Source organism: Delphinapterus leucas, chromosome 16 (assembly GCF_059928025.1).
Source record: "Delphinapterus leucas isolate spDelLeu-1000000601 "Yukka" chromosome 16, BTC_Dleu_Yukka2, whole genome shotgun sequence".
In the NCBI taxonomy this organism is placed as follows: domain Eukaryota; kingdom Metazoa; phylum Chordata; class Mammalia; order Artiodactyla; family Monodontidae; genus Delphinapterus; species Delphinapterus leucas.
The window spans coordinates 31682832-31702574 of NC_143144.1; the positions used below are offsets into that span (position 1 = coordinate 31682832).

Sequence of the window (19743 nt, forward strand, 5' to 3'; positions counted from 1 at the left end):
GGGAGGACAGTCCTTTCACATCATAGGGAGTATGTCAATTCACACCACCCCTTACCCTGGTGGAGAACAAGGGCCACTGTCACCTAGTGACAGCCAAGACGGCTTTCTCTTTGTTCTCCTTGGGATGTGGAGGGAAGAGGCATTTAAGCCCCTTGGTCCCTTTGTTTCTGAAGGTGTTTAGGAAGCAGAATAGCTTACAAGCTGAAGGAAGGGACAAGAATGGGGAGAGTTGAGGGAACCCCAGAGCAGTGAGGAAGTGGCTAAGAGTTAACACTCTGAAGCCAGAAAATTCTGAGTTTGAATGGAGTCCTGCCACTTACTAAGTGATATCCCTTGGACACATGCTATACCCACTGCAAGCCACAGCGTTTGCTCAGCTATAAAATGAGGATAACGGTAATAATATCTACAACACAGGCTTTTTGAGAGGATTACGTGAGATAAAGCATGTAGAGTGTTCAACAGCGTGTGTGATGCCTTATAGCACCCTGTGTTAATATTCGGTATTATATTCTAAATATTCCATTTTAACACTGAATATTAATATTCAGTATTAACATCCAGAGTTACTACTGGGCCATGGTCATCTGGTCATCGTTAATTATGGCAGAGCCAGCTATGGATGGCAAAAGCTCTCACCCAGTGGCACTCTGGAGCCCCATTTCCTACTCCTCCTGGGTGCCCTACATTCCCCAGGATGCCTTGCAGTTAAGGTACCATGTGAGAGTTCTGACCACTGGACTGTGTGGGCAGAAGTGATGTGAATGACTTCCAGGACTACTTTCACAAAACCCATACCTCATGATCCTTACTTCTCATTCCGCATCTGTCAGATGGATGCAGGGGATTCAGCAGAGACCTTCAGGGCCCCCTAGAAATGGCAGGTCTACGGGTATAAGGAGCCAACCCTGAATGACTGCTTGGAGCAAGTCCCTACCCCATCCCCCCAAACCTCCACATACACTATCAATGGTACTTTATACGAGCAATACATAAACTTCTGTATTAAGTCCTTGACAGGTGGGGTTGCTTATTATAGCAGCTGGCCTAGCCTAATACACATAGTCAATCAAGCCTCAAAGTAGACTCATAGGCCCCTCTTAGCTCACTGCTTCCGTGACTACTGCATGCACCACAGAAGAATCTAGATACCATAATATGGTCCAATAGAGAAATTAGCATCTGTGACTGGTTAGGTGTGGAAAGCACGAGGAAGAGCCAGCAGCAACTCAAGAGAAGCAATGGAAGGACCACTAGTCTAGAAGAAACGGGACAGCCCAGCAGTGGCGTTACCTTTGCTCATGGTAGGCTCCAGGTCCTTCATGAGAACAAAGGAGGAGAGTGGAAAGAGCATGGTCTTTGAGGCCAAGCAGACCAGAATCCATACCTGCCCATGATTTACAGAAGAAAGTAAACCTCTGTGAGCTTCAGCCTCCACATAAGGTAGATAACATACCTGCCTCCATGTTCTGTGCCATCATGCTGATATCTTAAAATCAGCCACGGCGAGAGTATTTACGCCATGGGAACTGACGAATGCTACAAATCGGGGCTTCCCTCCTCGAGATTAAACGCTTACCAGCACATCACTGGATAAACAGGAGTCAGCTAAGTGGTACAGAAGACAGAGGATAAGGAAAGAGAATTCCAGCTAGAGTGGCTGGCATGTGTGAAGGCCCAGAGGTATAGAAACAAAAAGTTTAATGAAGTGAAGAAAGTCCTATATGGCTGGGTGCAGGGAGCTTGGGAAGAAAGTCTAAGAGGAACCCAGAGAGAGGACCACCCTTTAATAGTGGTTATTTGTTCTAATCGTCTACTGCTGCACAACAAATCACCTCAAAATGCAGCGGCTTAAAACAATCATTTATTTTGTTAATGCTTTTTAGGAATTCAGGGAGGGATGCGCTGGCTGGCTCAGCTCTGATTCACGTCAGCTGGGGCTGGACAATTCACTTTCCAGATGGACCCTTCCCACCATGTCCAGTGCCTTGGTGCTCCTTGGAGAGTCTCCCTCTCCCCCCCCAAGGCAGCACATCCTCCAGGCCTCTCCAAGTGACCTGGACTTCTCACAACACGGTGCTCTCAGGGTAGTCAGACTTCTTTATATGGCGGCTGGCTTCTCCTAAGCCAGTGTTCCAAGAGGCCAAGAGGGAAGCTGCAAGGGTTCTTCTGACCTAGTCTTGGAAGTTGCAGGATCATTGCCGCCACGTTCTATTGATTACGAGCAAATCACGGAGCCAGCCCTGATTCAAAAGGAAGCACTACCCAAGAGCATGAATACCAGGACTCACGGTTCACTGGGGGCCTGCTCTGAAGACAAGAGAAGGCCACACTGCTACTGATCAGCCAGCACGCACTGCCCACTCCCCAGGACTACCTGGGGGAGGCACAGGAGCTCAGAAAAGGAAAACCACCAGCCCTGTCCACAGAGAGCATTTGATAGACGATGCTCACACCAATGGAGAGGAGAAGGTGGGCGTATCAGAGAGGGTGAGCCCTGACTCAGGTGAGCAGAGAAGGCTTCCCAGCAAGCTAACCTTCCCAGCACATGAGCCACCTTTGAAGGACGTGGGAGGCAGAGCGCACAGTTGGGAGGGAAGGAGCGGGCCACCCGTGAGGTCGTTACCAGCCTTCTACCACGTCTGGACCAGCCGCGGAACAGGCCAGACTGTGTCCACATTTCCCAGCCCAGGCATGTCGCCCAGGCCTGGGCACCCTGCAGCCATGGTCAGGCAGCTCCAGAGCAGAAGCAGCGCCCGCCCGTGCCAGCCCATCACCAGGCCCGTGAGTCTGTCCAATGCACCAGGGTTTGGGGAGGAGCGGTGAACTGTGGCCCTGGTTACTCAGGTTCAGTCTCCTCACCCAGAACCAGCAGCAGCCTGCCAGCCTCCGAGAACCAGCCCGGCCACTAGGCCTGGCGGCTGGACTGCTGCAGCCTAGGAGGCCGGCCCGGGCTCCCACTACCACTCTCCAGGCAGGCACAGGATGCTCTGCTGACAAACACCTGGGGACAGCAGGGGCCGTGGGAAGGAGCTAAAAATAGCACAGCTAGCAACAGAGGACTTCTCCAAATCCTCGGGGTCTTGTTATTCTTTGTTCACGGACCTTAGGAACACTCATGGGCTGGCACCTGAGCTTTCACCCTTCTCAAAGGCTCAGGCTAAGAACAAGCATAGGGGCCAGGGAGGCCTCCTATGTCACAGTGCTCACAAGTCATGGAAACAGCCTGCCCTGGGGCTGTTTCCCCACCCCCAGTGGGCTCTCTCTGGCCACCCCACTCAGACCAATTCTCAGTGTTCTCCACCCTTCCTGAATCTCAGGTTCTTGCTGTTTCTCTTACTTGTTTGGCCGTTAAGAATTACGGGCCTCGCACTGTATTTTTAATTTCTCGTGTGAGTGTATTATACCCACCCAGCCAGAGGCCTAGAAAAGTCACGTGTATGGACGTGCGAGCTGCACACTGCACAATTCCAGGGGCATCATTCATGGCTGTGATGTGAATGGTGCCCCTGGAATAATGCAGTGTGGCTACTGGTGTTGCCAAGGAGAGAATGATGTCTTACACAACCCTGTGTCCGTGGAAAAAGGACAGCCACGCTAATAAAGATTTGTGGACCGACCCATTCGTCTCCGCTACCAAATAGTCTGTGCGTGGGGTTTGGCAGGCACAAGGCCACAATGCCCAATGGTCTAGAAAGAAATCCATAATGTGATACAATAATGTATTTCCAGGCCGTGGAGGTGGAGAGGGGCAAGGAATCGATCTTTCTAAGGGAAAGATTCATAACCACTGAGTAAGCTACCACTACCTCCTTCTCAGTGTGCAGATTAAATTCTCTGTCCCACCGACATTCAAAATGCACTTTATTTATAGCAGACCAGGGAATTCAGAGATATTTATTTGCTTTTCATAGAATTTCCATTATTTTAATAACACAGTTTTGGAGCTTGAGGTATGAGCAAATAGCATGTGGGAATAATAAGGCATCATTCCACATTAGGATGCTTCGTTCAGAGTTTACTGATAAGCCTTTGCTGGTGGGTGTCAAACTATTTCACTACTCCGCGCTCTTCTGCATATGACGAGTGTCCCCGTAGCTCCACACGTACCTCTCAAGGTTTTTAAAATACGCATGAATTCTGCATCCTACTCTGCTAATATCTTCCATATATGTGTTAATATTAAAACTATGTTTTTATCCAAAACTCCTAGGAAGACTGATACTCAGAAAAATGCCCCAATATGTATTCTGTGCCTCCACCTACCCCCCAGCACAGGGATACGGTATATGTGCCCTGGTTCATAAAGTGCAACCATGTATTATTTGATGTGAATCTCATGGCAGCCCTATAGTTGTGCAGTGAGCAACCTGCACAACTGCACACAGCACACCTACCTACCAGGTAGAGAAAAGGTGAATTAACCTACTTTCCAGCAAGGGAAATCAAGGCATAGAGAGAGTAAAAAGGACGAGATAACCTTTAAGGTTCGTTTCTATCTGGATAGTACAGAACTCTCTGAACTTGTCCAAGGGATCTCACATCTCACCTAGGGATGGATGCCTGAGTCTCCACACAATGACTCCTCTCCTCAGTCCTATGTCTTCACAGTTTCCTTCACTCCGTGGCAGGGATGAGCTGAGCAGAGCCCACCTACCACTACAGGAGGTATGACGTATGACTGTAGGTGAACAGTGCAGGGGTTAAGACACGTGAGCTCCACTGCCCACCTGCCTGGATTTACACCTGGCTCTTCCCTCACTAGTGTGCGAGCCTGGGCAAGTCACTCAACTTCTCCACGCCTCTGTCCTGTAAAGGGAGGCTGATGATACCACCTATTTCACTGGGTTGTTGTGAGGATTAAATAATATAAAGAGCTTAGAAACTACAAGAACCACAGTAAACACTCAAAGTTTTTTATCCAAAAAAAAAAAAGTATTATGTATGCCTCAGTCTTCTAATCTGTAGACTGGGAATCATAAAGGTGTTCACTCCACAGGAGTGTGAGGTTTAAACACCATAATAAACATAAGGAGTTTTAAAAGAGTGCTTCATGCATAGTAACTACTTTCAAGAGTTTATTAATTTTTTTCCCTAAAAAGCCAGTTACTCCAGTTCACATAGAAAGACTTAGCAAAACAAAAGTGCCAGTAAGTGTGGAGATCAATGCAATGTCTGAAGAGGGAGAGAAAAGGCCAAGACAGAATGTTTGAGAATCAGGTGCTGTTTTCTAAAACAGGTGGTAGGGACTCCCCTGGTGGCCCAGTGGCTAAGACTCTGTGCTCCCAATGCAGGGGGCCCAGGTTTGATCTCTGGTCAGGGAACTAGATCCCACATGCTGCAACTAAGAGTTCGCATGCTGCAACTAAAGATCCTGCACGCAGCAAAGAAGATCCTGCATGCCACAACTAAGACCCAGTGCAGCCAAATAAATATTTTTAAAAAATAAAAAATAAAACAGGTGGTAGACAGGCTGTACTAGCAATTACAGCTCTCTTTTTTATATAAATTTATTTATTTCACTTATTTATTTTTGGCTGCGTTGGGTCTTCGTTGCTGCGCACGGGCTTTCTCTAGTTGTGGCGAGTGGGGTCTACTCTTTGTTGCAGTGCGCAGGCTTCTCATTGCAGTGGCTTCTCTTGTTGTGGAGCCCGGGCTCTAGGTGCGCAGGCTTCAGTAGTTGTGGTGCGCGGACTCAGCAGTTGTGGCTTGTGGGCTCCAAAGCGCGGGCTTAGTTGCTCCGTGGCATGTGGGGTCTTCCTGGACCAGGGCTCAAACCTGTGTCCCCTGCACTGACAGGCGGATTCTTAACCACTGCGCCACCAGGGAAGCCCTACAGGTCTCTGCTTTAAGCGAATTCTTTCAGAGGTCAGGAAGCAAAGAGAAGCAGGGATGAAAAGTCACTGGTGGGGCAGGGAGGAAAGAACGGAAGCGCTCACTTGCTGTCTTCTCTTTTCACCATTAAAATTGCTGTCAAGCCTTGCCTAGCATTTAAAATAGCACCATCCCTGGAGATAGCTGTTTCAGTTTCATTACAGTCTGTGTTCATAGAGTACAAATAGAAACCTTCGTGATTTTATTAGTTTCCATGCAACTCAGGAGAGATCTGCATGATGACATTTCAGCTCCTGACTTAAAGAAGGGACCAATTAAGAACAGAGTGCTTGCATTGCCTGTCGCTGGAAAATGAAAAGCTTCCCAGAGTTTTCAAAAATCTCTGTCCTATCTGGTTCATGGCCATAAATCAACTGTTTGGTCCTGCAGATAGAAAAACTACGGTCTTAAAATTTTAGTTCATTTGGTAAGGAATACTTGCAGGATGTCTGCACCCTCCAATAAGAATTAAACTACAATATAGAAAATCTAAGGAAGTATTTTTTGTCTGGGCCTCGTCAAGTCCTACCATCATCATCAATTTGCTCAATAACACCCAAAAACTACCTGGCACTGTGGATCTGTGAAGTGTTAACATAATGTAGCTGTGACAAGTTGAAATACATGGCTCCAGTGGCATAATCTGATTAATGTTATATAACCTAAGAGACTATTCAGCAGGTCTGATGTGCTAGCTGCTTACAATTTACGGGAGAGGCAGGTATTTCAGAAGCTACTGACCCCATCAGATACCCTCTCCTTTGCCACAGAAACTGTGGTCATCTTATTGCTGATTTTGGCAGCTGGAGTGGAACAGGGCTGTGATGAACATTCTCGCTCTGGGGTTGCTTTTTGGGGCAAGCTAAGGAAAAGCACGAAAGTAAGTGGATTTGCATGGCCTCCTCTTTAATCAGATGTTTCTTTTTATTCCCAACCTCAACAAAGCCAACCTATCATAGTGTACTGTTTATAGTCTAGTCTATAATCCAAGACCTTTTCAACCTTTCCCCCAAACCAGAAATTAAAATTAAAACCTCAATAGTGGTGTGGCCATGTCATTAGAAGTAATAGCACAGGGACTTCCCTGGTGGCACAGTGGTTAAGAATCCACCTGCCAATGCAGGGGACACAGGTTCGAGCCCTGGTCCAGGAAGATCCCACATGCCGCGGAGCAACTAAGCCCGTGAGCCACAACTACTGACGCCACAACTACTGAGCCTACTCTCTAGAGCCCGTGAGCCACAACTACTGAGCCCACATGCCACAACTACTGAAGCCCACGTGCCTAGAGCCCATGCTCCACAGCAAGAGAAGCCACCACAATGAGAAGCCCGCGCACCGCGACGAAGAGTAGCCCCCGCTCACCGCAACTACAGAAAACCCGTGCACAGCAACGAAGACCAAACACAGCCAAATAAATAAATAAATTTATTTTTTAAAAAAGTAGTAGTAGCACAGTCACGGAAAACTATTTGAGTTGTTTTTTTTTTCTTAATGACAAGTTTGACTGTATCTCCAACGGGGCCCCGTCCCCAGACTGTAATTCTTAAATATGCCACCTCATCGAAGTCAGTATGGAAGTTTTGGGGACATGTCAATCAAATTTCACTCTTGGGATTCATAGAGGCACCAGAACTACTCCCTGGGCCCATTGCCTTGAGTAAGTTAGTCTTGGGTTCTTCATCAGGTAAAAATGATAGTTCTGAAATCTGATTGAAGAAATGGCTGTATATTGAAATCACTGAATCAGAGAGCATGTTACATATGACAAAACTGGGGCCCAGAGACCATCACTTGCCTAAGATACCGTAACTACTCATATGTCAAAATCAAAAATCCAGTGGTCCTTTAACTTCACACACCATCAAACCAGACTTGATGGGCAGAAACGCTGTTCGATCTGTTCTTCTGCTCTCACTGTGGGTACCATCTAAATCACACAAGACCAGCCGGGGGGCACTTCTCCTGGGACTGCCATTTCCCAATCCTCAGAGGAAAGAAATCAGCTGCCCCACCAACAAACACAAGCACCACGGTGAAGAATATGCCTGAAGAGAATGAAAACCCATCTCCAGGAAGTGGGGTTTAGAGGGACTTTTTTTCCTTTCTTAAAAACTTGTAATTGTGGTAAAATAGACGTACCATAAAACTTACCATCTTAACCATTTTAAGTGCACAGTTCAGTAGTATTAAGTATATTCATATTATTGTGCAGAACCTTTTCGTCTTACAAAACTGAAATTCTCTATCCATTAAACAACCGCCCCCCATCTCCCCCAGCCCCTGGTAACCATCATTCTACTTCTGTGTCCGTGCAACTAGGTTCCTCATGTAAGTACTGTAGGATCACACAGTATGTGTCCTTTTGTGACTGGCTTAGTTCACCTAGCGTAATGTCCTCCAGGTGCATCCATGTTGTAGCACACGTCGGAATTTCCTTCCTTTTTCCAAATGGGTAATATTCCACTGCAGGTAAACACCACATTTGTTTATCCATTTATCCATCAATGGACATCTGGGCTGCTTCCACCTTTTGGCTATTACGAATAATGCTGCTATGAACAGGGATGTGCAAGTATCTTCTTTTGGATATGTACCCAGCCGTGGAATTGCTGGGTCATATGGTAGCTCTATTTTCAATTTTTTTGACAAACCACCATACTGTTTCCCCCAGTACCTGCATTATGGTGCATTCCCACACACAGTGCACCAGGGTTCCAATTCCTCCGCAACCTCGTCAACACGTGCTGCTTTCTAGGTTTTGAGGTAGTAGCCATCCTGGTGGGCGTGAGGTGTCCTTTTTTTCTTTAAACACCTCTCTGTCTTGCCTACATTTTCTACAGTGAATATATATACACTTAGGACTAAGGACAAAAGTGTAAAACACAAATTGAAAAAGAGATCTTACAGGGAAAATAGGGTTGCACACAAACTTAAGAAATGGGTTTCTTTTTTAAGACAGGCAAAGTATTGACTTCTCTTACGGGTTCAGCTCGAGACACCATTCCTATACTCTTCAAGAGTCTTACCACCTGGTCAGCTGTGGCTGCCACCATCTATGAGGGAAACGGCCGTAATTTACGGGTAGCTAAAGCAATTCCTCTAAGCACTGGGAGGAAAGTGCTCCCAGGTGCACAAAGAAGAGAAACAGTGTATTAAGCGGTGGCCAGCTAATGTTGGTCATGAAAATCCCCGGCCCTCAGATAAACCCTTTCTTTCATCTTCCAAATCTTTCCTCCGAGCCTTAAGGGCCCTTATCTCTGAGTTCTCCATTTGCTACTCATTGCCCATCTACTTCTTCCCCTTCCAGAGCCACAAAAAGTCTACTTTCCAAAGTCATGTAAAGGGAAAACAAACTCATGCAGCAATTTCTCCCAAAGAGAAGAATTCTGCTCCTGCATAAACACGTACACGAAGAAGAAGAGCCCCCAGAAACCTTATAACCCCTGGTGTCTGGGCCACAGGGCCACACAGGCCCCACGCTAGCAGTTCATTAGAGGGAATTCACTTGAAAAGCTAAACTCTTCCAAAAGGGAAAGCACTCTTCCCACTGGTCTTTATATAATGCTAATGCTGCACACCTTGGGCATGAGGTCACTTGTCATGATTTATTCATTAAGACAAAGGGGAAGGGACTAAAAACAATATCCATCCAATTATGTATTTATCCAACCTCCAGCTCCCAGACGAGAAATTCTACTTTTCTTTGTGTCAACATCTCCCTCTCCCCCCTGCCCTCCCTCCCCCTCCCCTCTTGTATGTTCTCTTTCTTTTCTGGTTTCTTTCTGCTCAGCAAAATAGGAGAAATGGCAGCAGTAGTGTATAGAAGCCCAGAGGAGAAGAGATAAGAAGAGCAGTTGGAGAGGAATAATCTTCAACTCTAGGAGCAGCTGTATTTAAATGATCCAAAAAGAGGCTCAAGTTCACTGTCTATTCTCTTTTGGGAAGAGCCAACACCTAGAAAGCAGAGTCCAATGCGGGCTTCTTAACAAAGGATCTGCACTCTACATACATCTGGATCCCTGGTACTGCCCCCAAATCACGTCTGCTCTCGGCCAAGCCCAGCACTAAACTCTGAAAGAAGCTGAACTCTGGAATCACTGGGTACATTACAGTGACAAAGAGGCAACCCAGTGGCTCAGGGATGGCCAAATCCTCACCCACAGCTTCTGACAAGACCTGACACATTGCACAGGACAAACCACCAGAACCAACAGCCGGGATGGGCTGCTGTGTAAACCCTGGGGAAGAGGGCACAGAGAAACCTCACCGCCTCCGGGGAAGGAGGACATCAGGCAGTCACGAGAGAGAAGAAGAAGGTGGCTTGCACGATAGCGACAAAAGTTAAGGGCGTTCTACATCTCAAGAACATTGCTGACACTTAAACCCCATCCAGCTCTGGGCCTTCTTGGGCTGGATTTAGAATTTGAAATCTATCACCTACAAAGACACGTTCTGTGTGTCCTAGAAATAGCCGAGAAGCAAAGAGGGGTTAGTGCAAGGAGAAAGACCTTTCCACTCATGCTTAGGTGGGTTTGTGCCCCATGGAATGGTGGCCTCAGAAGGCCATAAACACCCCTGTCCCTTCTGGAGATGGGGCCGAGGGCTCCCAGCAATGGCGCTGGGGAGGAGGTAGGACCCCGACCCCAAAGTACCTTTCTGCCCCTATGATGTCACAACTCCACGTGCTTCTCAGCTTGCGAGATCAAGCCTCTATTTGTTGTCCACTAACCTGCAAACTTCAGTCCCTCTGCTCCTGGACTTGGCGGGAATCACCAGGAAAGAAAGGAAATCAAGGAAAGGATAAAGAGCAGAAGGAAGGAACACGGCGTTTCTGTTAATTACCTTTGAAATGCCCAGCGTCAACCGGATCTGGTCCCCGGGAAAACCTGGTAGGGAGGCCAATGAAACAGCATAAAGAATACCAAGTAAATGAGATGTTTTAAATAATTTCGCTTTTGGCCATGTAAAGAAGCATTAGTCATACAGGTAATGAGATCTTATAGGGAGACAATTCAGAGGCTCGGCTTGACAACGTGAAGTATACCCCTTCTGGACCTGGAGGGCCAATTACATTTCCAAATTGGCAATTAGACATAATGCCCCAAATAATGCCAAAAACAAAGCAAATTCCATCTTCAAGCAGCCATTCTTTCGAAGCTGTCCTTCTGCTCCCTGCCTGACGCATCCACCTCATGGACAAGTGCTCATCGTGAACAAATTCTTCTTACCCACCGGTCAGGGGAGACCGGGGTGGCATGAATAATTAAAATCCAGAAATGACTCAAGCCCATCCCTTTCACCCAGAGTTTCTCCATAGCGTCTAACAAATTACCCAAAAGAGCAGCAAAATGTATTTGCACCTACAACATTGCCACGCAGCCTCCCACAGATCACTGTGGAAGGGCCATCCCAACATATATCTGTGCTTGTATTTATATGACTCAGTTCCTGCCCTCAGAGGGTTTGCAGGCAACTTGGAGACCGACATGAGAAGATAACTGAATTTTTCCATCCCTTCCATCAAACAAACTGGGTCTTATTTTTATCCCTAGCACCTAGCTTGGTTCCTAGAACAGAGGATGAACTCCCTATGTAATAAAGGCCAAAACAACAACACTAATAACCACAAGATGTATGTGAGGACCTACTGTGTGCCGGACATCACGCTAAGTCCTTCATTTAAGCTGACGATGCTCATGATAAATGTTTATTCCAGGTTCTCCCCTTTGACGATGGAACAACCCCAAATGCACATCTCCAGGAAAAAGCCCCTGACAGTATGAGCTGTGAAAACCCTGACAGTATGTTGAGAAAAGGAGCTACTTCCAGCTTCACCTGCTGGGATTCTCGAGAAGTACCACTGGAGGGTGGTACAGCACAGTGCCGCACGTCTCTCCCCACTCCGTGATCAGGTCTTGAGCCCAATCCTTTCACATCCCTCCGCTTGGAAAAGCCCACCGAGGTCCCTATGGAAAATCAGGCTGGCAGTGTTACTGTCTGCTGACTTCAAACACCCCGGAGGGAGCGGCCAACAGCTGGCTTCCCGGAGCATCGCCCCAGTGTAGCCCTGGCTCCACCACGAGCCTCTAATTTTGCAAGAAGGTGGTTTGGCTGAGTTGCCATCCGGGACTGCGGAAAGTCCCCTTGCAGCGTGACCCACTGGCACGAGGGAGAGCCCACAGCCTGATGGGCGACGCATAGACCACACCCCCATAGATCTGCAGGATGCTTCCCTGGTCACCACAACCCAGCCCCAAACCAACAGCGCTGTGGGTTCCTAGGGAGCAGACACCCGAACAATCAGCTTTAGCAGGGAGCACCCAGACTGAACGGCAGCAACGCGGAGAGGCCTGAGCCGAGTTTTCTCCACCTGGCTGTCCTGGCACAGGGAACCTTCCTCTTCTCATCCCTTCCCACTGCTGAAGAGCTGAGAATTTCCATATTTAAAAATAGCCCTGTCTTCAGAGAGAGAGCGCCTGGAGACTGAGGCTGGGACCAGATCCTTGCTTCTCAAAGCATGGTCTGCTGAGCATCGGCAACACCTGTGGCTTGTAAGAAATGCAGAGTCTCAGGCCCCACCCTGGACCTTCTGAATCAGAATCTGCATTTTAATGGCTCTCCAGGTGATTCGTGTACATGTAAACGTGCGAGAGGCCCCAGACTAGATGGACTAAGATGCTCTCTGGCCATGGGAGGGAGAGATCTAATACCCCAACTGAACATCCCTGGAGCCTTCTCCCCGGAGTGCTGGGACACCCCTGCCTCTCAGGCTGGGGCCCCCGAGCTTCCTTCTCCGTGTGCCCAGGGCCAGGGTTCCACCCACTCAGAAGCATCTCAAAAAAAGGGCACTCTCTTGATCTGCTCCCTGCTGTGCACAGAAAGGCTGTGTGATTTCAGAGGTCCTGGGGGACGCTGACCTTGCCTGCCCCCCAAGCAGGTCTCATGGAGACCAATGCTCCCCGCAGGGCTCCAGGAGCTGCGGCATCACGGCACAAACACCGCCCTTCTCACCAGAACCACAGAGGTGTCCTTGCAAGGGCTCCACAGCTCTGAAGTCCCAGGAAGGTGGAGCTGGCTGCTGTGATTCGCAGGCTAGCACGGTCACTGCCACTGTGAGCTGGGACACCGCTGCTGCCCACACTGGGAAGGAGGTCCTGGCATTGGAATCCAACACCAACCTGACTGCTTCAGCACCAGGCTCCTTTTGCCCTAGTCAGAAAGAGATACCCACAGCAAGCGCTCTCTGTACCAGGGACACAGTGAATGTCCCCATCCAGGGAAGAAGACAGCGGTGAGCCTTGCCCTTGGAATCCTCTCTCCCCCAGGCCAAACACAAGGGCAGCTCTTGCTTTCCTCCTGATGCATGTTTGGACAAGGACCCTGGGCACCCGGAAATAGAGCCAGCGCGTGGCTTGCAGTCACCAGTATCCTCCTAGGAAATGCTATAGAGTGGGATCCCTGCGAGTACCTACCCCAAAGGGCTGAGCTCTATGAGGACCCCCGGGTTACAGATGAGGAGACTGAGGCACAAAGCGGTGACGTCCTTGCCCAAGGTCACAGGCTGACTTCTGGGTGCTACATGGCGAGCGTGACACCTAGGCCCTGTTGCTCAAAGTGAGCACAGCCAAGGGCAGTTTAACCAATTCCTCTCCCTTGGGACTTCTCCCAGAACATGACGTGACTCTCCAAGGTGGGGGTTGCAGATATGCCCTGACTTACAATTTTGTTTCACAAGGTAACTGCAAGGGCAAATGTTCCACAGAACACACTTGGGGAAATACTACTCTGGAGGCAATCAGGGTAAAGCTGGTCTGAGTAGAGAGCACCCTGGCGGGGAAACTGTTCCATTGTCAGGGGAACAGGTCTGTGGGCTCTGGACTGGGGAGAACAGGAGTGGAATTCATCCTTTCTCAAGGGATATTAGACAGCCACACCTGCCCACAAAACCTTCCACTTCTGCTAGGTCTGCAGCTCCTAGAGCCCCACGATGACAATGCTCATCCACTGACTTGCCCGCCATCAGAGCACTAGTCATCCTGCCAAGCCCTCAGCCATGGAGCCTTCCTAGGCTGCCCCTCCCCGACCTGCCAGCCTTGCAACAGCCAAGAGCTATGAACCCAAATCTCAATCTGACCCTAACTGGTTGTTTGACCCAAGGACAATTGACTCCAGGGTCTAGAGGTCCCTTTAGGTTCAAAAGTTCTATTTGTTGTAGTCTGTGCCCTTCCAGGGCCAAAAGTTCAAGGAATCAAGGAGAAAATTTAAAACCTGCCACTTTGTGGAGCTATGATAGCTCCCATTTACAGGCCTGCTAAGTGCCAGGCATTTCCTGGGTGCTGTATACCCAGCATCGTCACTCCTTATAAGAATTCTACAGGGGCTTCCCTGGTGGCGCAGTGGTTGAGAGTCCGCCTGCCGATGCAGGGGACACGGGTTCGTGCCCCGGTCCGGGAAGATCCCACATGCCGTGGAGAGGCTGGGCCCGTGAGCCATGGCCGCTGAGCCTGCGCGTCCGGAGCCTGTGCTCCGCAATGGGAGAGGCCACAACAGTGAGAGGCCCGCGTACCGCAAAAAAAAAAAAAAAGAAAGAATTCTACAAAGTAAGCATCATTACGCTTTTCTTACATGTGAAGAAACCATGCTTAACAGAGCTGCCAGCCACAGATGCCCAGCTAACAAGTGTGGAATCCATGATTTGCACTCGGGTCTGTCTGACTGCAGCATCTCTACGGAAGTGTGCATTTCCACAGGGGGAGCCAGGAACAAGAAGCAAAAGTTCTCAGGACAAGGGAAGGTCACCTGGAACTCCCCTGTGCCTGGGACCTGAGCACTTCTCCAAGGCCCCCCCCCCCAAGTGATCCGAAGGAACATCTGTAGTTCGTCCGATGCAGACTATCTCCAGGATGAGATGAGGCACCAGGGCCAATCTGGAATCAAGAATTCTGAGGCACTGAAGTTTCCAGCCCTGATTGGATGATGCGTCAGGCCAGACCCTGGGTAATTACCAAGCCGTAACGGGATCTGATGTTTATATTAGTCACGAGTCTAACAGAGAAAACGTGTTGTTTTCTCAGATGCAGCCGTGGAGACAAACCTCCATAATTCATTATATGCAGACCAACCTTAATCAATTCCAAACTTCTACAGGGAGGACAGCTCCACCTGACAGCAGGATGAGTCTAGGACCCACAGCAAACCACAGCTCCATAGGAAGCTGGCCTCAGCTTCCCCAGGCATTTAAAGAAAGGCAGACTGTGGGCTGGAGGAAGAGCAGAAGATGGAATAAAGACACATAAGCACTCCAAGGCTGGAGAGTTACAGAACATGTTCTGAGCTAGAAACTTTACCCATAGATCACCAACTCCTTCTACTGTCTTCCACTGAGTCCCAGAGCAGGAAGGGACATTAGCACTCACAGAATTCAATCCCACATTTTGCACACCCGGAAAGAGACCAGAGAGGTTAATCTACTTCTTCAAGGTCACAACCTTCTTCAGGCTGCCAGAGCCGCTCCTTGTTCACTACAGTCTACGACTGGCTTAGACCTTGAAACGTCACGGCCAAGTAAAGAGAGGGCTCTGATGAAACCCAACAGAGAAAGAAAAATGATGTGAAAAAGTACAGCAAAGAATATAGTACTGGAATGACTGTGCCCAAATTCCCAACTGGGGGAAAATGGGATTCTCTTTCTTCTTTATTTCCTAAAGAAATCCACATAACTATTCTTTTCAGAATAGTAAAGTCATTCACGATCTGAGATCCGGAGGCCAGAGGAACTAAGGATGGGATGCCTCATGATGTACATCCAGTTTCAGGTTCCTTTAATCAGAAAGGATGGTGCAGTCCCAGAGGCCAAATGCTTGTGATTCTGGAGCTCCTGCTGAAACTTATTCCCCTAGAATTTCAGATGCTAAAAAGACCAGCCTTCCCCTGGACCCTAGCTCCAGGTCAAACCATTTTGGGGCTGAACCAGGATCAGGGTGAATATATCTGAGGGCTGGTAGAATACTAATGAAAAGCAGCCTTAGTTTGCTTGAGAAACCCAACACTAAAATAATGATTCCAAACTGAAGCCAAATGCATTCTTCTGAACAGTGTCTTGATGACTACCAAATACTTGGAAAGCAAAAAGAATGAAAGACAAAAAAAAAAAAGAATGATTGCGGTAAAAACTACAGACCTCAAGAGTAGAAAGAAAAGCTTATAAAAGGCCTAAGTAACTACTACTGGTCAAAATGAGATGGCTACACACACTGTTTAATTGAGCAAATCAAGGGGCAAGTATTAAGAGATTCTGGGCATGTTTCAAAGGGGACTCTAATGGTACCAAAAGTGACGTGATCTCATTCTATACTGGCCTCACATCTTCCCAACCAACTGCAAGCATCTCTCATCCCAGATGATTCTTTGTAGAAAGTTCCAGTTTAGTCAACTCGGCATGTCTTGGAGCTACAAAATATAGCCTAATATCTAGGGATTGTTTTTTTTTTCTAATGATCATTGCCAAAAACGTATTTCCTTGAGAAAACTTACAGAGGTTATGCTTGGTCATCATTTAAGAAACAGACTATGCGAACGATCCAATCAGCATTTCATCAGAAGCAATGCAGTAGCACTGATGTACCCCCTACAGCAGAAAGGCTTTAGAAGCTGTGTTTAAAACCCCAGGATCACAAAAACACTGAAACTTATTTTGACTCACTGAAAAAAAAGTTTTCATTATGATCTAGCCTGCTCAGTTCTTGAAGGATAAGGAGATCATTAAAAAGTTCCCCCAAATCACTCAGTCTAGAAAATGTTTGAGATGCATGCAACTACAAGTTCTACCTCTAAGGGTAGCACGGAATCTCAGTAAAGGAAAAACACTCGCAGACTAAAGACTGGTGGGGAGGCAGAGGAGAGGGAATGTGTGAATAAGAAGGCTATATGAATAAGCACTGGTCAGGAGGGCTAGGCAAGGGGCTGGGTCTAGGGGGTCTCGGGGTTAGGATTTTGCTTAACCTAATGGCTTCTCTGGAATGTGGGTGGTTTTGCACCTTGACAAGTAAGGAGAAACTGCTATGGCCAAGAAGGTAACTCCAGAGAAAACTGACTGACTAACATCTGGAGGTCTCCGGAGAAGTAGGAGAAAGAGGAAGCAAATGATGGCTTTTATTTTTCTCCCTTATTTCCAACACACCAGTATTTTCCAAAACACAAATGTGCTACCACAAAACACAGCTGAGCTCCAGCACCCAACACAATGTATAATTAATGATCAGGAGAGAGAGAGAGAGAGAGAGAAAGAGCTAAGGAGCTTCCCTTCACCCTTGTGTGTCACCCATAGCCCCCATCTTACCTACTCCCTCCCCGTAGCAACTAAGGAGCCTGCTACAAGTTGCTGTGCCCCGTGGAAGTTTGAGGTGTCCTCGGATTAACTTTATTAGAGAAGGTGTGAGCATTCCCACCGAGATGTGCCACGGCCTTGCACTGTTCCCTATCCCCCTTTGAGCTTCCCTCCCTCTGAAAATGCTGGCGCTGGTTAGTCCCCTAGGTTAAAAATTAGTCAAACAGAAAACAGCTTGGTCACTCTTTTTTCCAGTTCTTTCTTTTTTATCCTGCAGTTTTCTATGAAAAACTGCCCGCCACCTCTCACCTTCAGCCAGTGGGGGGGGGGGCGGGGGGGGGAAGAGGACATCTCTAGGGACACGACGGCGACAAACCAGGCAGTCAGCCTAGCAACCATACATAAGGTGTAGTGAGCCTCGGTGCTGGTGGGCGTCTCTGCGCCAGGAATAGTTTAAAGCCGACATCCAGCCACCTCAAAAGCGTCGGGGAGGAGGCTCGCGTGAAAACCTCGGCCTCGGCGGGCTCTCGGGCGGACCTCCCGCTCTAGCTCCACGCTGCCGGGGGCATTTCCGGGGACCTGAAGGCGGTGGCAGGGGGGCGAGAATACAGATGCCGAAGAACTTGCGGTGGGGGTGGGGGTCTGCTCCAACAGTAGGAGAGGGAGGGGACATCAGTTTTGCGACCTCGCCACATTCCTAAAGTGGCAGCGTCCGCGGGTTGCCTCCAAAACTGGGATGCACCTCCCCAACTTTCTCTCGCCCCTCCAGGTCCCCCGCACGTCCTCTGGTCATGTTCCTCCCCTGGGATTCCCTAGTCCAAAAGATGTCCTCCCTTTCTCAAAGAATTTTCCTGCTCTTCTGATTTTACGAACTCATCTCCCCAACAGGTTTCTAAAGTGCGGGCTGACGTGCTCCCCCCTCGCCCACCACAAGGAGCCGAGCCCGGGCAGGTGAGCCGCGCGGAACACGCACCGAGCGGCCCCCAGCTTGCTCGGTGCCCGCCGAGTCGGCTCTCCCTACCTCCCACCCCGGCCCCAGCCGCAGCCACAAACAACCCTACAATAAACAAGGGGACGGGATTGGGCGTCCGCGTCCCGGAGCGCACCGGTTGGGGGCAACTCCTCACCCCCGGCGCGCCGCCCGAAGCCCCAACAGGCGGGCGCCAGGAGAGCGGAGGGAAGGGAAGGCGGCGAGGGGAAGGCAGGCAGGGATGGAGGGAGGCACGGCGCTGTGAGAAGCGAGGAGGTGGGCTGCAGGGGACGCCGAGAAGCGGCGGGGCTGGCGCAGGGGGGAGGCGCCGGGGCGCGCGTTACCTTCGTCTTGCCCCCGCAGTGGCAGCAAACGGTCCACAGGTACTTGAGCGTCCGCCAGAGCAAGATGATGAAGAGGCCCCCGAAGAAAGTCACCATGGAGGAGGCCAGGAAAGCCCACCACATGCGCTGGCCCCGGCTGTCGCACGGCACCTCCATGGTCACTGGGATGATGAGCGCATCCATCTTGGGCTCGTGGACCGAGGACGAGGAGGAAGAGGAGGAGGAAGAAGAGGAGGAGGAAGAGGAGGAGGAGGACGCGTCTAGGCTGAGAAGGTTCGCGTGGATATTGCTACTCATTCTAAGAGTGCTGCCTCCGCCGCCGCCGCCGCCGCCGCCGCTGCTGCCGCCGCCGCTGCCACCATTTGCCATAGCTAGCAGCGGGCAGCCGGCGCAGGGGCTCGGGGGAGCTCCTCCCGCCGCCAGCGCCACCCCGAACACCCATCAACAGCCATATTGCTGCTACTGCTGCCGCCGCCGCCGCCGCGGAGAGCGGGGAGGGGGCGGGGAGGCGCCTGGGCTCGGGGAGCTGTGCGCGACCTGGCGGGGTGCGCGGAGATATATACAGCGGGCCGCCGCCGCCGCCTGCCCTCCCCCCGGCCGCCGGCCCGCCCGCCCAGGGGGGAGGGGACGGAGCGCGCGGGCAGCTCCCCTCCCCGGCCCGAGCCCCGCTAACCCCGGGCTGCGCGGGCCCAGAGCGCCGAGAACGAGGGGGCGCTGCGGTCCGCCCCCGGGCCCGCCCCGGCTCTGCTCGCCGGCCCGGTCGCCCTTCGCGTCGCGTCGCGCCGCGCCGCCCGTCCGCGGTGCGCCACGCGTTTGCGCCGCGCTCCGGCCCGGGACCCCTCCCCGCACGCAGCCCGCGCAGCTAGCCCGCCGCTCTGGGCTTATTAGGCGGCGACTCGTTAATAATGCCTCATCAGCCCCCTCCCGGGCGCCCCCGCGCCAGCCCTCCTCTCCCGGCTGCGCTCGGCTCCCGCTCGCCGCCCCGGTGTGCGCCGGGCCCCGGCAGGTTCACCGCGCCCGGCCCGGCCCGCCGCCGCCGCTAGCCCATGTTCCCGGGATCCCCAAGCCGCGCCACCACGCCGCTGAGCCTCCTCGGCCTTCGCTCGATCTTCCTCCCCGCTTCCTCAGGCTCCTCCTCGTCGCCGCCCGAGCCTCTCCTGCGCGCGCCCCGCGCTCCCCGCAGCCGCCAGCAACAGCAGCTGCAGCAACTGGAGCGGGCGCGGGCT

At 50.5% G+C, this 19743-nt stretch overlaps 1 protein-coding gene across 8 annotated transcripts in view; it reads right to left on the minus strand.

Annotated features, from left to right (window-relative positions):
• Positions 1-19039, minus strand: part of KCNMA1 (potassium calcium-activated channel subfamily M alpha 1) — a 747639-nt gene extending 728600 nt beyond the window's left edge. For 3 of the 8 annotated variants that reach the window (XM_030764574.2, XM_030764569.2, XM_089897741.1), the window contains exon 1: positions 18518-19037. In XM_030764574.2, coding sequence (XP_030620434.2) covers positions 18518-18886 — 369 coding nt within the window. In that variant the 5' untranslated portion in view covers positions 18887-19037. Of the gene's footprint in view, positions 1-18517 lie in introns of all 8 variants that reach the window. The other 5 variants (XM_030764582.2, XM_089897742.1, XM_089897739.1 and 2 more) reach the window with 4 other exon arrangements.
• Positions 19040-19743: the final 704 nt, after the last annotated feature.